Raw genomic sequence first — 18,727 nt, forward strand, 5'->3', positions numbered from 1 at the left:
CTGGAACACAGTGTATTCCTGCAGCACCTGGACTATACACTACAATGTGGTGAATAGAAAAGACTACAGGATAGTTTTGTGGTGCTGGGGGACACACGAGGGGAGAGGATCTGTTTTCTTTTGCACAAATGATCTAAAAGGTAAGCAAACTCACTACAACTCTATCAGCCATGGAAATGTTTATAAAATCACTAAAATATTTGGAGCTATATCAGCATTATGCATGTATTAGATAAGATTGAGCTGTGATTGTAGAGTTTCTAGATAAGGTAAAAAAAAAAAAAAGTAACGAAGTTGAAGTGCCAATATGTAAAAGGCAGTAAAGATAAGTAACCTTAAAAATAGTCAGTTATATATTATGATCATCTCATTTATACAATGTGAAGTATGGCAAACAAAAATAGAAGGTATTATATGTACATAATGAAGTATACGCATGTGATGAATAGTGGGGTTGTAATATATGATTAAATATAAAACAAACAAGCAAAAAATGTTCTTGAATGAATGGAATTAAATTGTGGATGAAATCTCTTGTGTCTGTAGATCGCAGTGTTATTGCACAAATACAATGTGTGTGAAAGTTTTTAAAGATAATCATCTATCTGGATTTGATGGACTGTAGTTTCCTGCATTATTGTAGCTGTATCCTGTCTCATGCCTACCTCTATGGGTGCAGGCTTTGTGGGTGGTTTGGGGTTGGTAACAGTTACAGTACAGTTTATAGGGCGACAGGCTTCAGCCTGGTTCTCCTGTCACATCAAGCTAATGTCACCTCAGGCACGTTGCTTTCACTGGTAAAGTATATATTTTAGCTTTTATGACCAGGGAAGTGTTTCCTAAGTGCTTCTGAGAAGGTTTCTCTTGCCTCAAGAGTCATAAAATGTAACTTAGCCCAAAAACTGGAGATGATTGGTTATAATTTAAAAAGCAGTAACTTAGAAATGAAGGGCTTTGTTCCACAAGAATACCTGCGGAATCGAATGCAAACAATTGGTTAGCCTACAAAAAGCCATGCCTATTACAGTATGTCTAATGAGTTTTAGTTTATTAAATTGAATTTATTTATTCAATATTTATAAAGATATTTATACTGATCTTCATGTTTTACAGAAAATGGACAAAATGTCCTCACATCCTTTGTTTGTAACAGAACAGAGTTGTGATCATGCTAAATGAGCTATAAAGCCAGTGAACTGCAACATCTACCACAGTTTTCTAACATTACCTAACCAGATCATCTAATGCTGCAGCAGTAAAACTCATAAGTGCATTAAACTGAGAGGATGTGTCTGTTTGCTCATGGATTTACATTTTTTTATTTGTAAGAGAAATAATGTGTAAGTTATAAAAAGGTTATGTGTTGTCGCTTTAATCTTTTTTTTTTTTTTTACAGTTACAAATGTTGCTTGAAGGTTGTGTTCTTGTGGTTGCAGTATTGATTCCAACAGGTTATTATAAAAAGTCTTTAAAGCTGTGCCAGCAGACTGAATCCTCTGCTGTTTCCTGTCTTTTTTGTCTGGACAATTGTAGTCCTATTTAGGCAATAATCAAAATCAATGATGTGGCTGATGTGGCTGCACCGAGGGAGATTCTGGAGCTCCTCAGTGGCAGCATGATAAACTACTTTATAGCAGACAGAGGCGCGTTATGGACCCCCCAACCGCCCCATGGACACTGAAAGTATGAAAGCCATTTTAGTGTATTGGACCTCTGAAATATAAAGTAACTCTTTAGAAGAATTACATTTTTCTTCTTTAACTTTTTTTCTGGAGGCCACTTTGTGTAAATCATCAAACAGGACTGCCCGTGTCAGCGTACGCCTCTGCTCAGACAGTCAATACACGCCTTTAATCATCAGTTATAGTTCAGTCCTGTGCATATGTGTGACTGCTGGGCACAGATTTTATGTCCTTTCCTGCGGCTATAAGTGAAACCTCAGACCTGTTTGAGCTGAGGCTCCGTACCGAGTCGCCTTTATACTGCAGGTCCTTTTTGTTCAAAGCAAAGCCACATTCATCAAGTGAACAAAGAGCTACGCCCTTTCTCTACAGCTTCAGGTGGACCTTTAAATCAATGGCATGTTAGGTTCTAAAGAGGTTTTTTTCCACAGGAGGCACAAAAGATAGAAATATGACCACACATAATGAAAAAAATATGACTTGTTCAGAAGGACTGTGTGAAAATACTGCCACAGGATATAATAACGTTCCAGTTCAATGTAATGAAAATCTACTTTTTCCCAGAGTATAACAGGCTTTTTCTTTATGAGCCATCTGAAACATGAAAACTCTGCTCTGTCTCTTTGTAAACAGTGAGCCTTGGATGGATAATCTCATCACATCCGTCACTTCTGGTGGAGGGGCTGGAGGAAGTAGCAAAGGTAAGATGTGAGAGGTGTTAGACAGTGACCGTGACCGTCTCGTTTCTTTTTTTTCTATTTTCACAATTGCATAATAATCAAGAAGCTGTGTGTGAAATATATATGCTACCTGTGACAACTGTGTATGGCTTTATCTTGACGACAGCATTTAAAGGGCACATGTTTGCAAATCTGTTTCCGGAACACACTATTTCTTCTGCAGAAAGTATTTCCAGTGGAAACTGATAACACTTTAAAAAGCATATAGAACAAAGTAAAGATGAGTTCACATGAGTTTTTGTAATTAATAATTGTTTTTGTCTTTACAGTTGTCACAAAATCAGTCACAACATCTCGACTGACATCACAAAGTAAGCTTCATCATTCGTCATTTTTACACATGCATGTTGATGAATCAGATCATTCTATATATAAAATGGCTGGAATGAGTATATGTAATGTGTAAGTGGTCACTTGTAGTGACAAACCCTCATCTGGTCTGTAGTTCCCTTCAGCTCTATAGATATTTTCAGCGTCTTTAGCTCAATGTTTCGGTTTTCCAGCTGCAACAGTTTTGTTTCAGCTCTCGTCAACCTTCTATCTGGATGCAGCAGACATCGTGTATTGTGTAACACATATTATTAGTTATGGCCCAAATGGCCCAAAATTCAGCCTGATGTTCCTGCAGAGTTTCTCCGTCCATTAATCTTTTCAGTTGCTGATCCGTCAGGAATCAATAATATGATAACCATTTGTCAGATTCCCTGCGTTTACACAACTTGTGACCTTCCACCCTGAGCAGGATGTTAGAAGAAAATGTCCGCCTTGTATATTTGGTGAATTGTATGACAAAAGAATCATAGTGTGTCCTCATCTCACTCGAGGGAGCCAGATGCCAGTCAACCTTTTAAGTGACAGCTTTATTAGATAGACGATGGTTACCCTGGGCAGCACCAGCAGTAAGCACTTATTTATATATGTGTCATAAATCAACCTCATATAGGAGCGTAAGTAAGTTTTAATGGTACAGAATAATAAGGCATGCGTTCAGGCACGCTGGCAGGCTCACCTCAGGAATGTTATTTGATACAAAAAAAAGTTGAAACGCTCCCATATAGGTCGAATATTAACTTTGCCAGTTCAGTCTTGTTGTTAGCGGATATCAGCCATCCTCATCCCCAGAGGGCACCTTCAAGAGATGACATGAAAAACACACGGAGGATATTTTAATTAAAAATTTGTAAGACCTTATTTCTTTTTAATCTCATGTCTTTTCTTTTAGGTGAGCTGAGTGCGGGAGGGTCAGGTGGAAGAGCTGCGTCAGGAGGCTCTAGCGGCACAAGCAGCTCAGTTCTGATCACATCCAGCAGCTCCCATGCATCCAGCGCCGGTGGATCCGGAGCCACCAAGGGTACTGGAGGCATCAGCATCACTACTGTAGGAGCTTCCTCATCCTCCTCAGGTGGAGGGAGTTCAGCAGTTTCGGGGGGCTCGGGGTCAGGGGCAGGGTTTAGGGCTGCTGGAGGAGGGTCCTCTAGCATGTCCTCTAGTTTTGCAAGTGGTGGTACAGAAGGAAAATGGGAAGGGGGCCTTGGTGCTGTGACAGTTTCAACAGTGACCAAGAGCAGCTACAGTTCAGGAGGATCTGGGGAGGCGAAGAGAGGATCATCGTCAGCAGTCAGTCACTCACCTCTACCGAAAGAGAGGAGGAACATGACCACCATGGCAGCAGCTCATCCAGACGTCTTTGATGGTTAGTCAAAGGTCAAAGGTCGACTGATTCATACTGCTTTACTCAACCGAATGATGTTTGAACTTTGTCTTTCTATAACGAGGAGCCAGCAGCATTAAATGAATATGAGACTAATGTGAGCTTCATTTTGTTTCAGAGAGTTCAAGCACAAACTCCTCTCCAGAGTATAACAGGAAGGAGTATGGTGAGTGTTTCATGAACCTCAGATTATAATTTGTAACGTGTTTGTGTATTTCAAATATCAATAATCATTAGTCTGTTTCTATCAGGTGCTTCACTTTCAACCTCAACGTCTGCCACCAGAGGGAGATCTCACAGCAGAGGTGCACTGAACGTGGACATGAACAACACATATAATTACATATCAGAACAATATTGACCTTCACTTTTCAGATTAGTATCATAAGATACAAACAATATCTAATGAAGCTTTTCTTTCTGTTTGTCAGAGAGTGAGATCAGAGCGAGACTTCAGAGCGCTTCAACTGCAGCCAGCTGTGAGTACAACTCTTCATGGTCATGCATACACACATGCTGTGCTGAGCTGTGGTAGATTGTAACTATAAGTACATTTACTTAAATACTGTACAGGTTTGAGGTATTTCTACTTTACTTAACTCCATATTTCAAACAGCAGTAATGTAGTATTTACTCTGCTCAGCTGAAGTTACTTTTTACTCTACAACTCAAGATTTGACAAAACATATAAAGAAGCTTTAAAACATAATGCATGATGCAAAACAAATACAATTAAATCAACATAAATCCATAACTTTACCATGAAATGAATGATTTTTTACAGTATAATATTTTTATTTTTACTTCAGTAAAGAATCTGAATACTTCCTGAATGTATTCATGATGCACCTTGTTCTGTTTCGTGCTCATATCCACCGTGAGGCTGTTTGGAGTTTGATGCTCACTGTTAGCTCTGCTGTGCAGGGACGGAGCTGGATGACGTGAAGCGTCTGCTGAGGGGGAACCCCTCCACCAGCACCAGCCCCACTCAGTCACCCAACAACACAATGCCCATCCCCAAGAAGGCCAGTGTGGAAACCAGGACCATGTCTGAGAGCTCCAGCACAGGTTCAACCAGTCAGCTGTCATGTTTGATATGAAAAATTCCGGGGTATTCTATACACTGCAGTAAATATGATTTTAGTAACTCTGTTCCTAAATGGTGTTTCCTTTACACATCAGAACATGGAGTTGTAGTGTAATGTTTCTGGTTTATGTCCTCAGTTTGTAATCTTTCATTGTCTGTCTTCCACATTAGAACAATATGGCAGCATCTGGTCTGGAGGCATGGGCAGCAGCTACAGTTACACCAACACCAACCCCAACAACCTGTCCACTGCCTTACCATTATCATACCAGTCAGGTCAGTCAGCCTGTGGCCAGAGGAAATAACTGCACATGAACAACTATGGTATCAGTTTATCCTCTGTTAGCTGCTGCAGGGTTACAGGTATAATTCAATAAAAGTAAACTGATTGTTTGTGCTGCTCAAAGCACAGACGGCTGTTTCCATAGAAACTCCTATGGCAGAAAATAGTTTAAATAAAATCTGATGAATTAGAGGAAGTGGGATGTTGATTCTGGGAAAGAAGAAAGCATGTTTTAAATTTGATCTGGGATTTGATTCATCTCAGTTGTATTGGCATTTAAAGGTTGATTTCTATATAAAACTCATAAAACTATCTGCATGACTAAATACCACATGGAGAATTTGTGTAAACTGATGCTTTAAGATCAGAGGAACCACTTTTTAAACAAGCTTAATTAACTAAAAAATCCATTCAGACATCATGATGTACACTCTCTTTCTTTATTTAAACAAAGTATAGGAAATTAACTGACTAATCATCTAATATATATAAGTCATACTGGTGTAGTATACACCAGTATGACTGATATATTAGATGATTATACTTTGAGAAGAAGATTTTAAGCAATACATAGTAGACTGTAGTAAAAGCAGCAGCTATACTCCCATAATGAAACAACAAAACTTAACCCTTAACTTTTCTCTTAATACATTTCTATTGCTCTATATATTTTATGTTATACATTTAGGTACTTGAATGTATAGATATGAATGTATGCGTGAGTATGTGAAGGATAACAAAAATCTAAATTATGATGTAAATGATGTAAATAACAGGAAATGTGTCATGAAATAAGAATCACAATATTAGAATATGAAAGTAGACATCAACAAGAAATGCATTGTACAAAGGCTTTTATTGAAGGCCGAGCATTATGCTTTGTGTAGGTTGTTACAGTAAGACATTGTGTGGTTTATTCCAGTTAGCATCTTGTCATTTACTGTGGCATGATGAACATTAAACGTGACATATAAGTTGTTGATCTGTGGTGTGAAAATGTATTTTGTAGGTGAGCAGGGCCCAAACTCTTTTTTCTAAGACCGTGCTGTGTTCTGTCGCACACAGGAGGACTTCAGAACAACCTGACGCTCAGCGCTCCCTCCATGAACAGTGGGTTCTCTGGTGGCGGCACTGGTGAGTTTCTCCCTGTCACATGGCAGCCCACTAAGAATCTACACTTTATTTTGATACTGACAGGAGATCACCATGTTGTTTTCCATCTCAGTTCCAATGTACGGTGTTCAGAATAACCTGATCACCAGCAGCCCCACCGTCCTCTCTCCCACTGGAACCAACACACCGATAGGTAAAGCAGGTTGTACAGGCAGCATCAAGAGCAGAAAATGTTTCTGGCTTTCCTTCTAACCACTCGGTAATGATCTCTTCACAGTTTATGGTGTGCAGAAAAATGCATCTAGCACTGGAATCAGCACAACCACAGGTGAGACGTCACCTATTTAGACAGATTCACTGATGTTCTAAACAACAATACAAACCCTAACAACACACAGCAGGGTTCAAAAGTCTGAGATCACATTGAAAATATTAACATACACCTGGATCAGAATGTTTGACGTGTCAGAAGTCAAGTTGTTATTCAAAGCAAAGAGTCGCTGTCTCAGCAGCTAACTACAGCTAGACTCAAGGTTTCTAAGGAGCCAGTGCATGGTATCTAAAGCACTACATCACTGACATCAGAAGATCAATACATCAATCTCACAACTCATCACAGATATTGAATTTTAAATATAGAATGCAAAACTCTATTGATCAAAGTCCTGACAGAAGATGGCAGTCTTGTAGTGGTCTCAGAAGACAAGTAGAAGTTTCTAAAAAAAAACAGTTCTCAGGAGGGAAACAAGGCCAGACACCTGGGATGGAGACTCAGAAACACTGTGATCTTAAAGTCATGACTGGAAAGAAGTCCAATTTACTGATGAAGCCAATTTTGCAGTTTATGGTAGAAGCAGAAAGGTGAACGTAAGTCTTTAAGATCACGAGAAGCTCTTGGGATCAGATCATGGTGAGAGAACATGAGTCATCAGGTTTTATCAGTGGAGTCCATGTCAGCTGGAGCACATGCTGGTGATATTATCATTTGTAGTGAAAAATTAAAACATTACATTTGAAACAAAAGCAAAATAAAAGTATACTTTTGGTTTTGGACCCCGCTATATTTATTAGAATAAAGCAGAGGAAATAAAATGATCTGGCATCGAGCAGATGACATCCAAGAAGTAGAAGTGTTTCTTTGCACACGAAACATTTCATTCATGTTTCATTACATTTGAGTTTTTAATGTCACATTGTGTGTGTGTGTGTGTGTGTGTGTGTGTGTGTGTGTGTGTGTGTGTGTGTGTGTGTGTGTGTGTGTGTGTCACAGTGAGACCCAGCAGCCCCACTTATGACGAATCCACAGGCAAAGACTTTAAGTTCGTGCTGATAGAGAAGGAGAACACTCCTGTCAAGAAGGAGGCGGAGCAGCTGATCATGACCAAAGACACAGGGAAGCAGTTTAAGTCTGCTGCACCTGCTACTTTTTCTGGTAACACTGAATACAGCTAAGTACTGCTGCTCTAATACTGCAGTAATTATGTGTACCTGTACCTGTGTACCTGTTAATCATCATGTGTGTGATGAGTGATGCTTGTGTCTTGTAGCTTCGTACTCTGAGGACTCACTGCAGAGAGAAAAGAAACAGTCTTCCAGCACAGCAGAGGAGGAAAAAACAGAAACTAAATGTAGACTAACATATGAGAAATCTTTTTTAGATTCATCACATACTTATGTCTCTTGTCTGGCATGTAATTGTTGGTCTGTGTCATTTTTTTAAGCTGCAGCAATGAAAGCTGCCATGAAAGACAAATCCACCTATGCAGGTACTGTACATCATCCCATTGTGACTTCTTTTATTATCACCTGTTTTATATCCACATTTACTGATTCCACACTGGGGAAATTTGCTATATATAGCAACTTAAGATACATCAAAAACAACATAGGTGATAAATAGAAAAATAGAAAGATATATTACCTCTAAAGATGGATACTATTTGGTTTCTCAGATGAGTTGGAGAAGGTCAACACCACTCTGGTATTTTATAGATGTGCAGACAGGAGACGAGTAACTTAGCTTAGACTGAAAACATAAGGATACAGGAGGCTAGCTGAGCTCTGTCCAAAATCATAAAATCTGCTTAAAAGCACCTCTAAAGCTCTTTGATTGATGTTATAATGTGGTTGTTTAATATGTACAAGAACTGAAGTCTAAATGAATGTTTCTGTCCTGTCAGTGTTGTTGTATTTAGATTTTTTACATAAGTAAAAGTACCAGTACAATCTTGTAAAAATACTGTTTCAGAAGTAAAAATAAAACAAAACAAACTTTTTTGTTCCTCAGAGATCCATGAGGATAAATCTGGTTTGGGCTTCTGCTCCTGCTGCACCTGGTGGAAGTGGCTGCTCGGCCTCCTGCTCACACTGCTCTTCCTCCTCGGCCTCCTCTTTGGGCTCATCGCTTTGGGTAAGACAGTAAAAAACAACTGCATCTTTAGCAGCATGTCATTTACCTTCAGTGATGATGATATACAGTGCATGTGTCCATCATGTCCTGTCTGGCCTCACAGGTGAAGAACTGAAACGTCTGAGGAAACGCGTTGATGCTCTTGAAACCATCACTGGCACCGCCTCAGCCAGAACCAGCCGCCTGTCGGCCTCCTCCGGCATCAACATCATCGACCCGCTGGACTCGTCATACATCGACAGGAGTTCTGCTGGATCCACTCTGACCCACTCTGACAATGGGATCAACCTGGGGGTTGCTGGGAGCGGACCGGGACAGGACCCCGCTGCCCTGCAGAGAACCATCCAGCATCTGGTCAGGTCTGAACTCCGCTCGGACGCTGTAAGAGGTACAGAAATATAACACACTGATGAATCAAGCCATGTCAGTGAAAGGGTGGATATTTGAATGTGACTGTTTCAAACTCTTTTTCTACTTTCAGAAACACTTGCATACTCACTGAAAGGAGAGCGTGGAGATCCAGGACCTAAAGGCATGTTGACACAAATCATAGAATCATTTAGAAATTGATGTTTTATTGACGTCAATCATAAAACTGGATGTTTCTTTACAGGTGATGCTGGGCCACTTGGACAAAAAGGTGAGGGATTGCCATGCATGACATGAATATACAGTATCAAACCTCAGCAGTGTGTGCTCAGTCAAGCTCTTTAAACCAGGACTAACAGCTATGGATTGTTCTTTTGCAGGTGATAGCGGCTTTCCTGGCCTGCCAGGTAAGACTCAGGGCAAATATTGAAGCTTATTCCTCCCACAGACATGCTCTCTGATTTTTATATATATATTTTTTTATAGGCCCCCCGGGGCAGATGGGTCACCCAGGACTGGATGGACCAAGAGGACCAAAAGGAAGTGCAGGTAGAGTCATTTTCATTGTTCTGTGAGGATGAGGAGACACTAGAACAACCCAGAACATTGGGGTAAGTCTCTCCCCCTTTCCTGAACAGGTGAACCAGGTTCAGAGGGACCGCCAGGTCAGAGGGGCCGGGAGGGTCAGATGGGCCCCCGTGGTGAAACTGGACCCCCAGGTTTTGGAGACAAAGGTATGAAAATGATTATGTCACCCATGCTGAATCATGGAAACTTATTTGTTGTGTTGCCTTTAATAATGAAACCTGGTTTGACAGGAACTCAAGGAGAGCCGGGACGTCCTGGACTTGTTGGTGCTCCTGGACCTGTGGGGCCGAAAGGTAAGGTCAAAGGTCATGATGGAGTCATAGGTCAAATCTCATTTAACTACTTCATCTATGAAGAAACAGGTGATTTTCAGTGAAAAACCTAATGTGATAAAATCACTGCAATGCATTATAGGATATAAAAAATGCCCACAGTCAACAGCCTGAACGTTTTCTTCCTTAATTTAGGTGCCATTGGAGAGCAGGGTGCCTCAGGAAACCCTGGTAAAGACTACATTCCACATGATTTTCAAATTTTATCTGCTCCATGGTCCTGACTGACTATTAAATCTGTTATATTTGTCTGCAGGTGCTCCAGGTCCAAAGGGTTTCCAGGGCGAAGCAGGAGCTCCAGGAGCTAAAGGTACCTTTTAGACTTTATCTTCTTGAGCCACACTGGGTGTCGTTTAGCTCAGTTGGTAGAGCATCTGCCCCATGTACAAAGGCTCGGTCCTTACCGCAGCGGCCCAGGGTTGGAATCCGACCTGTGGATCTTTCCTGCATGTCATTCTCCATCTCTCTCCCCACATTCCTGTCACTCTTCAGCTGTCTCTATACAATAAAGGTTGAAAAGACTTTATTGTTTTTAATGCAGGTGATCGAGGAATGTCAGGGCCTTCGGGAATCAAAGGAGATCCAGGAGAGAGGGGAGTACGTGGACCAGCAGGTGTGTCCCAGAATAACTTTATCTATCATGCACAAAATAACACACATCTTATTACAGCAGCTGGTACAGCTATGTGCCCTGCGATAAACTGGTGACTTGTCCAGGGTGTACCCCTCCTCTCACCCTAAGTCAGCTGGGATATGGTGCAGCCACACACCGTGACCCTGATGAGGATAAGCGGTTACAGATAATGGATGGATATATTTAAGCAAACATTATGCTGTGTAACTCACATTACTCAGTCACTCTGTTACTCTTTTATACTTGCACTACTCTCACACGACGATTTCATTCACTGTTGAAAATGAGGCTAATCCTAACAGTACATTACTGTAGGTGTATCTTAAAAACAAATATATTCACACATATTTAGACTCAGTAAGATGCAAAAGTCTGAAAACTGCTATGGGGTTTTGATTTTGATGGTTCCTGTTTTTATGACTAGGTGAACCAGGACAAACTGGACCACAAGGCCCTGTCGGACCAAAGGGAGCTAAAGGAATTACTGGTGAGGGAAGAGCTTTATAATAAAGAAACAAGAAGAAATATGAGATTAATGTCATGATTGGACAAGGATGTAACTCCTCTGTAAGTCGCTTTGGATTAAAGCGTCTGCTAAATGCAATGTAATGTAATGTAATGTAATGTAATGTAATGAGGACAGTGTCATATCTTCAGTCAGCTGAGTTTATTCTAATGGTGCGAGTTGCATGGTGTACCTGCTATCACGTGACTGAAGCTGCTTTGACAGAAATGTGTGTTGTGACCATGATATAAGTGTTCTATAAGAGTCTGATTGATTTGACATTAAAATACATGGCAAACACTTATCTGTCTGTTCATGTGGAAGTGTTTGGAGCTGCAGAGATCAGACCTCTCAGTTATGGAACAGTTATTCCATTTTTCTGCAGCTGTCTCCAAAGATGGATCATACAAATGATCAGTTGTTGTTTTGGTTCTAAGACAGTCTGTCTGTATATATTGCAGGTGAGACAGGTCCAATGGGACTTCCTGGTGTGAGAGGACAGCCTGGAATTCTTGGAGATATTGGTCCCCCAGGTACCTACATAACCATTTGTGTTTATCAAATATTGCCTGTGGGATTTGGCTCCCATAGCTTATTTTTTATTGATGCACTTTTTTCTTCTCTCTAGGCACTCCTGGGCTTCAGGGACCACCAGGTAAAGAATATATAAGAATATATATACCAAAATTAATTATTTGACCCTCCTTACAGAGTAGATTTTGTATATTTTATGACTAATTCTCTGATCCATTATCACAGGCATTGCTGGAAATCCAGGACAGCCTGGTGTTAAAGGTAAAACATCACTTCCAAATGATAATTTCCATTTCTGTGACACACTGTGGAAACACAACATAGAAAAATGACTCGAGGTCAACTAAAAAGCTCACAATGTAAATGTGAACAAATTTTGCATGACAGTTTTGTTGTAATGAACATTAGTAGCCCCAAAATGCAATTTATTCCAAAATCAGTTTAAACAGTTAATCGGAAACATGTTATTGACAGCAGGGTGACTAGACGGGTCTAAAAGGGAGGAGATCTAGAACAATACAGTGTTGGTGTGATTCAGATTGGGGCAGGGTCCTGAAGGTGCCATAACAGGGTTGGACGAGGTAGGGGAGTGACAGGCAGTTCCAGAAGCACCATGTTAAATAGGATTCACAAACAATTATGTCAGAATCATATTTTGTCTTTCAGGTGAACCAGGATTACCGGGTAAAGTCATCGCTTCAAGTAAGAACAGTAACACATCCCTTTCATACACATACTGTATGTGTGTACTGCACATTTATAAGTCACCAGTAACCAGTGATCTGCTGTCTTTTCTAGTCTCTGGCTCTGATACTGTGGCTGTACCTGGACCACCAGGGCCTTCTGGGCCTCCAGGTCCTGCTGGAACCCCTGGTGTGTCTGGTCCCATTGGCCCTGCTGGTGTTCCTGGACCTCCTGGTAAATCCAAACCTTTGACCCATGTTAATAATCTGAATCAACAGTTAGATGGATGTTAGGATTGTTGATACGTATTGATTTTTCTACGATAGTAAATTTGCACAATTGTTAAGGTCCTAAGGGAGGACGTGGAGAGGATGGAGAGAAAGGAGAGAAAGGAGAGAAAGGAGAAAAGGGGGAGAAGGGAGATGAAGGAAAACCTAGCGAGCCTGGTGTCCCCACCACCCAAAGAGAGAGTGAGTACTTCATGATTTCTTGAATTCATCACTTCATCTGGTGGCAGTATCTAGAATTACCCTGTATATATACAGTAATACACACTGCTGCATCACCTTTGTTTTCATTGCTAACAGAACTTTCCTCAGTACAAGGACAGCCTGGTCCACCAGGACCTCCAGGGCCTCCTGGTGCACCTGGTCCTGAAGGTCCTCCTGGTATGTCAAAAGCTATATAAGATATCAAGGGTATTTCCAAACAACTGGGCAGTGGCTTAGATCAAACTAATGATTATTTCTAATTATATAACTCTTGTTTAGGTGAAACTAAGCAGGGTCCTCCGGGACGCAGAGGTCCTCCTGGACAGCCAGGTAAACAAGTATCTTGTATTACAGACTGAGAGATAAATAGATTATCAGTATACAGCATGATTTTAGCAGTGTCAGAATGAAAAAATATACATTTTTCTCTCTCGTTTAAAACTACTCTGTCACTCTGTTGCTGTCCTCACAGGTGTTGGTTCACCTGGACCCCCAGGAGAGAGAGGAGAACCTGGTAGCTTTGTGCCTAACTCAGGTTGGTGATAGAAGTCTCATTTCACATGTACTGGAGGTCTTTACACAACAGGACATGTCACATTTAGTCTTGGCTATCTTTGCTTGGTATATTTGATGTATTCTTCCCTGTTTTTGCCTGTGTAGAAACCTTTTTTGCTGGGCCACCAGGACCTCCGGGACCACCAGGCCCACAGGGTCCAGCAGGTAATGAGTGTGCTTGTCTCTTACAAAATAATTCATTGGGCTATATGAGTAAAAATAACATTTGTGAAACTAATTACTGAATGTGGCAGGTCAAGATAAAGGTTAGGATTATTTAAGACCTCTGGTTCAAAGACATGTTCTTTCATCTTATCATTTATTGTCCTTAGGTGGCCAAGGAGAACAAGGGTACCAAGGTGAGGAAATTGCAAATAATTGCACACACCATAGTGTTTAATAAGTACTAAAGAAACAGTAGTTTAATGTAATGATGATTGTTTCAGGTGAACCAGGTCAACCAGGTCTTCCCGGAAGCCCAGGGCGTCCAGGGGATCAGGGTGTTGGTATGTTGGTATTTCTTCAAAATATGTTATAGAAAAAGTTAATCTATGGGGATCTTGCTTCATGCAAGAATCACTATTTGTGGGCACGGCTATGCAGAAATTAGTTTTGAAAGGAAATCCATTAGATAACAGTGGGTGATTGCTCGGGACATTGTTTCTTGAAAAATGACCAAAATATCAGTTTCCTAACTTTGAAGAGACTACTTGCTGGACGTTTTCCAGCGCTCTCAACCATACCTTGTGGCCTTTATGAGCAGATGATGTCTGTTTAGTTGTTTTGGATAAATAATGAACATCCAAGTTCTTTTACCAGATGTTAATTCAGTGTTTTGGTTTTCATGTTAGGTTTCCCAGGTCAGCCTGGATCTATTGGCCCACCAGGTCCACCAGGTCCACCAGGTCCAGAAGGACCAGAAGGACCTAATGGTAAACTTGGACAAATACTTTGAGGGGCGTAATTTTTTACGGACATGTTACAAAATCCTCCTCTTCTGATTATGGCAAAATCCTGTACAGGATTTTGCCATAATAAATGTCTACACACAAACACTGTTATTATTTTCTTTTATCCAGAAATCAGCAAACGCATTTGTTTGTCCCTCATACTGTTCATAATTTTCCTTGCAGGTGATACAGGAGCCCCCGGTGCCCCAGGAATCCCCGGAGGATCTTTTGGTAAGAGCATTCTAAATATCATATCATATCAAATCACATATTGAGACAATATCTCACTAATCTTCCCTAATTCTGTGCTTTTAGAGGGTCTACAGGATAACAACAGATATGGTTGACAAATAGGCTCAGAGATCGAAAATGACTAAGAAGATACTTCCTTTTATGAATTTATTAAGCAAGTTTTCACCCTGAGAAGTAGCTCTTGCGAGAGCTGAAGGGACTCAACAGTATTGGTCACTACAAATAAAGCTGCAAAAACTACTAGAATGTTGGTTCTCATTGGGACTAGGAGTGCCCCCCATACCCTTTCCTACTTCATGCAGTCATTTGACAAATGAGGTCATGGAGGTTCAATCTTAAGAGGAAACTCCACAAATTTTATTAACATCCGTCTATAAACATCTTGGGGTTGAAAACTACAAGTTGGAGAATGAAAAAAACAGAGCTTACCAAACCTCTAGAGCCTGATCCTGAGCCTGTTTTTGTTTGAGGCTAGCAGCTCAAAGCAACATTAGACACTAAAAGAGTATCATACTGGAATCTCTCTGGTATGATATTCTCTGCCAATTTAATTGCATTGTGGGTAATGTACAGTAGCTGTCAGATTTTGACAAAGGGGAGGTAATAATATTAGGCTTATAATAATATTTTTTTCTACATGTACATGACATTCTATCAAACATTTGGCATTGTCTTACCAGGTGGCTCATATGGCCCAGCCCCTCCAGGCCCACCTGGACCACCTGGTCCACCTGGAAGAGATGGAGGTGTGTCTGGATCAACCGATGTGGGCCAGTACATTGCAGAATATCTTCAGAGTAAGCTATGCATTTCTTTACATTGGTTTATGTAACACTGAAATGAAATGAAATGAAATGAAATGAAGAGCTATGTTTGAGACAAAGTTGTCTTGAATTGCAGGTGATAGTATCAGGCAGTACCTGGCTGGAGCTCCTGGGCCTCCTGGTGCGCCAGGGGCTCCAGGGTCTCCAGGGACTCCAGGGGTTCCAGGGTCTCCAGGGGCTCCAGGGTCCGGAGGGGATGGGTCTGTTGATGATGTTGCCAGCCGAGTTTTATCCTACATCCAGAGTAAGACCATTTAAACAATAATGTTATATCACATGATTGTTTTGAACACTTGTGACACCCTTCTAACTTTTACCTATTCACGTCAAGGTAGAGGATATGCGGGGACTCGTGGTGGCTCTCCTGGCCCTCCAGGTCCTCCAGGTCCACCTGGCTCCATCTCTGTCAATGATATCATCAGCCTATTGCAACGTAAGTGCATTTCTGACAGATTACAGATATTGCAGTGGTGGAAACTCAATATTTGAATAGCACACATACATTAAAATACATAAGTGAATTTTGTGTAACATGTCATATTGGAACCAACAGTTTTTGAATATGGATTATATAAATCTGAATATGTCTAATGATCTTAATTATGTAACTGACAAAGAACTGACTTTGTTGGACAAAACTGATAAATTCCTTAATTTCTTGAGACCAAAGTGTGTCAATTATTTGTGTCCAGGAGAGGACATAAGGAGATACGTTGCTGGTCCACCTGGTCCACCTGGTGCACCTGGACCACCTGGTTCTGGAGCTTCAGGCCATGGCGGCTACACGTTCAACACACAGGAGGTGGCTGAACGTGTCCTCACCCTTATGAATGGTGAGTGAAGGACCTACAGGTTACCTATTAAAAGGTGCTCTGTTGAAAGAACATGACAGTGACCGTGGGTCCTTTCTGTCACCAGAGAGGGGGGTGGTAGGTGCCCCTGGACCCCCAGGACCTCCTGGGTCTCCTGGTCTTCCTGGAAACTCATTATCAAGTAAGAGTATCAGTAAAGTCATTTTGCAAGTATCAGTAAAAGGTTTGTGAGCTTGTATAAAGTACTAAGAGTAGCATTCACAAGCTAACATCGTCTTCATTTTCATTCTACAACTAGATGGGTATCAACCTGCACAGGGACCTCCCGGACCCCCAGGTATCCCAGGTATCCCAGGTCCACCAGGTCCACAGGGTCCACCTGGCCCAACAGGATCTGGAAACTACATCAGTTCCAACATTCATGACTACCTGCAGAGTGAGTCAAAACATTGAACTTATCAGTTTATGAGGAACTCATCTGTGAAAACATACTGATCGTCTTGTCTGCTTCTACATCTGTTCCACTATCTTCCCAAAGGTGTTGCCTTCAGAGGCCCACCAGGTCCCCCTGGTCCCCCTGGACCTGAGGGCCCACCTGGTCGAACCCTCGAACTGGTTTCTTATGCTCAGCATGTCAACAGAGAGACGCCTGGAGTAGAACGACAAGAATACATCAAACGTGAGTTTAAAGGAATACTCTGAGTGTATGACATGTATCTTAGTCTGAGCTAATTATAGTCCTAGACTTGTTAGAGGAAAGTAGAGTTTAACAACAATGAGTTTTGGGGAACCTAAACTGAGAACAAGTTATGTTGGGTGAGGTATGAGTCTGAGTAAGTACTGCATTGCGGAATTCATATACTGTTGTGTACTTTCTTTTGGACAATGGTTGCAGATGAACTCTTTGTAGTTTAGGTTAAATTATTCAATTATTATTTTATTACATTTGGATTTTGCTCACATCTGCTCCAGACAGCCATAGGCTTCTTCTCCTGTCTCCCCGGACCAGGGACTCGGTGTACATTTTATATGTAAAGGTATAAATGGTTATGACACAGCAAAAATATATTATACACACTTGGTTGAATACTTGATGTTTGATCTATTTGAAGCCTTCTTTTTATTGTTTAGCATTACTTTTTCTATTTCTATTTCTGACTTGTTTTTATTTGACCATTTTTATTTTTCTTAATTCTCAGCCTAATTTTAGTGTCATCTTGTTTTTTATGTTTTAAGTTCACACCACACTAACTAGTTCACAACAACTCTCTAGTGGTAACCCAAAGTAGCTCTGCTGAAATGTTCAGCCTGATGTGTAATAATATTGAAGCTTTGAGGCAAAATAGATTGTGTCTTGACCAGTCTTGAAATAAAATCCAGAGTTCACTTTCTCTGAGACAGAGTAAGTATGTTGAGGATTTCAAGACGAGAATGATCTACATACCATCTCTCATCTATACTACAACATGCTTAACAGCAATTTAATACTTAATAAGCCATGTGGCACCCCCATTTTCAGGGTCAATATGGTAAATATAGACAACTGTACACGTCTATTCGTTATGATTATATTACTTATGATCATAAATTAGTGAGTCAACATTTCAAAAACAGCCAAACATCAAGCAAGGTCCATAACACAAGACATAGCAGCCAGCTAATAGTACTTCAACAGCAAGAAGCCCAGCTTTCGCCAAGCTCTTGCCAACAACAAAAAGTCTGTCCCAGATTTACTCTTGTACATACTCTCCCCTCTTCTTGCTCTGTCACTCTTTTAGGTCTCTTTGTCTCTGCCGTTAGCTACTGTATGTTCAGTATTAGTTCAGTTCAGTAGCTCGCTGGCTCCAGTTCTGGCACTGCACCAGTGCCACTTTTTATCAGCACCCCTCCCATCCAGGCCCCAAACAATCTTCCTTACGATGGTCCAAAACTAAAGACTTCATGGGACCAATGTTTTCTCCATAAAATATAATAAATTACTGATATAGTTGGTGGGGTGTGACTTAATGTTGTATGTTAGGCTACCAGACCTGGACCACAGTTACATAGTGTGAGAACAGTCGTAAGCTACGAGGTACAGAATGACATAGGCACCATTCACCCTAATACAAGTCAGTGTAGCATCAACATGAGAGTGAAAATGTTATTTTACATAATGTTGCTTTAACTAA

The 18,727-nt window shown here is 40.9% G+C and overlaps 1 protein-coding gene across 3 annotated transcripts in view; it reads left to right on the forward strand.

The window, feature by feature from the left end:
• Nucleotides 1-18,727, forward strand: part of LOC104926627 (collagen alpha-1(XVII) chain) — a 21,675-nt gene continuing 2,948 nt past the window's right edge. For all 3 annotated transcript variants that reach the window (XM_027281094.1, XM_027281096.1, XM_027281101.1), the window contains exons 1-48: nucleotides 1-140; nucleotides 2,316-2,383; nucleotides 2,692-2,733; nucleotides 3,645-4,115; nucleotides 4,252-4,299; nucleotides 4,385-4,438; nucleotides 4,565-4,612; nucleotides 5,058-5,201; nucleotides 5,392-5,496; nucleotides 6,569-6,637; nucleotides 6,729-6,809; nucleotides 6,894-6,944; nucleotides 7,887-8,048; nucleotides 8,164-8,244; nucleotides 8,338-8,382; nucleotides 8,904-9,026; nucleotides 9,130-9,414; nucleotides 9,508-9,558; nucleotides 9,640-9,666; nucleotides 9,776-9,802; nucleotides 9,882-9,944; nucleotides 10,034-10,129; nucleotides 10,214-10,276; nucleotides 10,451-10,486; nucleotides 10,572-10,625; nucleotides 10,857-10,928; nucleotides 11,374-11,436; nucleotides 11,916-11,987; nucleotides 12,083-12,109; nucleotides 12,214-12,249; nucleotides 12,655-12,690; nucleotides 12,787-12,906; nucleotides 13,020-13,142; nucleotides 13,260-13,340; nucleotides 13,443-13,493; nucleotides 13,636-13,698; nucleotides 13,824-13,883; nucleotides 14,051-14,077; nucleotides 14,165-14,224; nucleotides 14,570-14,650; nucleotides 14,852-14,899; nucleotides 15,601-15,717; nucleotides 15,821-15,988; nucleotides 16,076-16,177; nucleotides 16,437-16,577; nucleotides 16,663-16,737; nucleotides 16,855-16,992; nucleotides 17,095-17,235. In XM_027281094.1, the coding sequence (XP_027136895.1) occupies nucleotides 2,326-2,383; nucleotides 2,692-2,733; nucleotides 3,645-4,115; nucleotides 4,252-4,299; nucleotides 4,385-4,438; nucleotides 4,565-4,612; nucleotides 5,058-5,201; nucleotides 5,392-5,496; nucleotides 6,569-6,637; nucleotides 6,729-6,809; nucleotides 6,894-6,944; nucleotides 7,887-8,048; nucleotides 8,164-8,244; nucleotides 8,338-8,382; nucleotides 8,904-9,026; nucleotides 9,130-9,414; nucleotides 9,508-9,558; nucleotides 9,640-9,666; nucleotides 9,776-9,802; nucleotides 9,882-9,944; nucleotides 10,034-10,129; nucleotides 10,214-10,276; nucleotides 10,451-10,486; nucleotides 10,572-10,625; nucleotides 10,857-10,928; nucleotides 11,374-11,436; nucleotides 11,916-11,987; nucleotides 12,083-12,109; nucleotides 12,214-12,249; nucleotides 12,655-12,690; nucleotides 12,787-12,906; nucleotides 13,020-13,142; nucleotides 13,260-13,340; nucleotides 13,443-13,493; nucleotides 13,636-13,698; nucleotides 13,824-13,883; nucleotides 14,051-14,077; nucleotides 14,165-14,224; nucleotides 14,570-14,650; nucleotides 14,852-14,899; nucleotides 15,601-15,717; nucleotides 15,821-15,988; nucleotides 16,076-16,177; nucleotides 16,437-16,577; nucleotides 16,663-16,737; nucleotides 16,855-16,992; nucleotides 17,095-17,235 (4,186 nt within the window). In that variant the 5' untranslated portion in view covers nucleotides 1-140; nucleotides 2,316-2,325. The remainder of the gene's footprint in view (nucleotides 141-2,315; nucleotides 2,384-2,691; nucleotides 2,734-3,644; nucleotides 4,116-4,251; nucleotides 4,300-4,384; nucleotides 4,439-4,564; nucleotides 4,613-5,057; nucleotides 5,202-5,391; nucleotides 5,497-6,568; nucleotides 6,638-6,728; nucleotides 6,810-6,893; nucleotides 6,945-7,886; nucleotides 8,049-8,163; nucleotides 8,245-8,337; nucleotides 8,383-8,903; nucleotides 9,027-9,129; nucleotides 9,415-9,507; nucleotides 9,559-9,639; nucleotides 9,667-9,775; nucleotides 9,803-9,881; nucleotides 9,945-10,033; nucleotides 10,130-10,213; nucleotides 10,277-10,450; nucleotides 10,487-10,571; nucleotides 10,626-10,856; nucleotides 10,929-11,373; nucleotides 11,437-11,915; nucleotides 11,988-12,082; nucleotides 12,110-12,213; nucleotides 12,250-12,654; nucleotides 12,691-12,786; nucleotides 12,907-13,019; nucleotides 13,143-13,259; nucleotides 13,341-13,442; nucleotides 13,494-13,635; nucleotides 13,699-13,823; nucleotides 13,884-14,050; nucleotides 14,078-14,164; nucleotides 14,225-14,569; nucleotides 14,651-14,851; nucleotides 14,900-15,600; nucleotides 15,718-15,820; nucleotides 15,989-16,075; nucleotides 16,178-16,436; nucleotides 16,578-16,662; nucleotides 16,738-16,854; nucleotides 16,993-17,094; nucleotides 17,236-18,727) is intronic.

Source organism: Larimichthys crocea, chromosome I, assembly GCF_000972845.2.
Source record: "Larimichthys crocea isolate SSNF chromosome I, L_crocea_2.0, whole genome shotgun sequence".
NCBI lineage: Eukaryota > Metazoa > Chordata > Actinopteri > Sciaenidae > Larimichthys > Larimichthys crocea.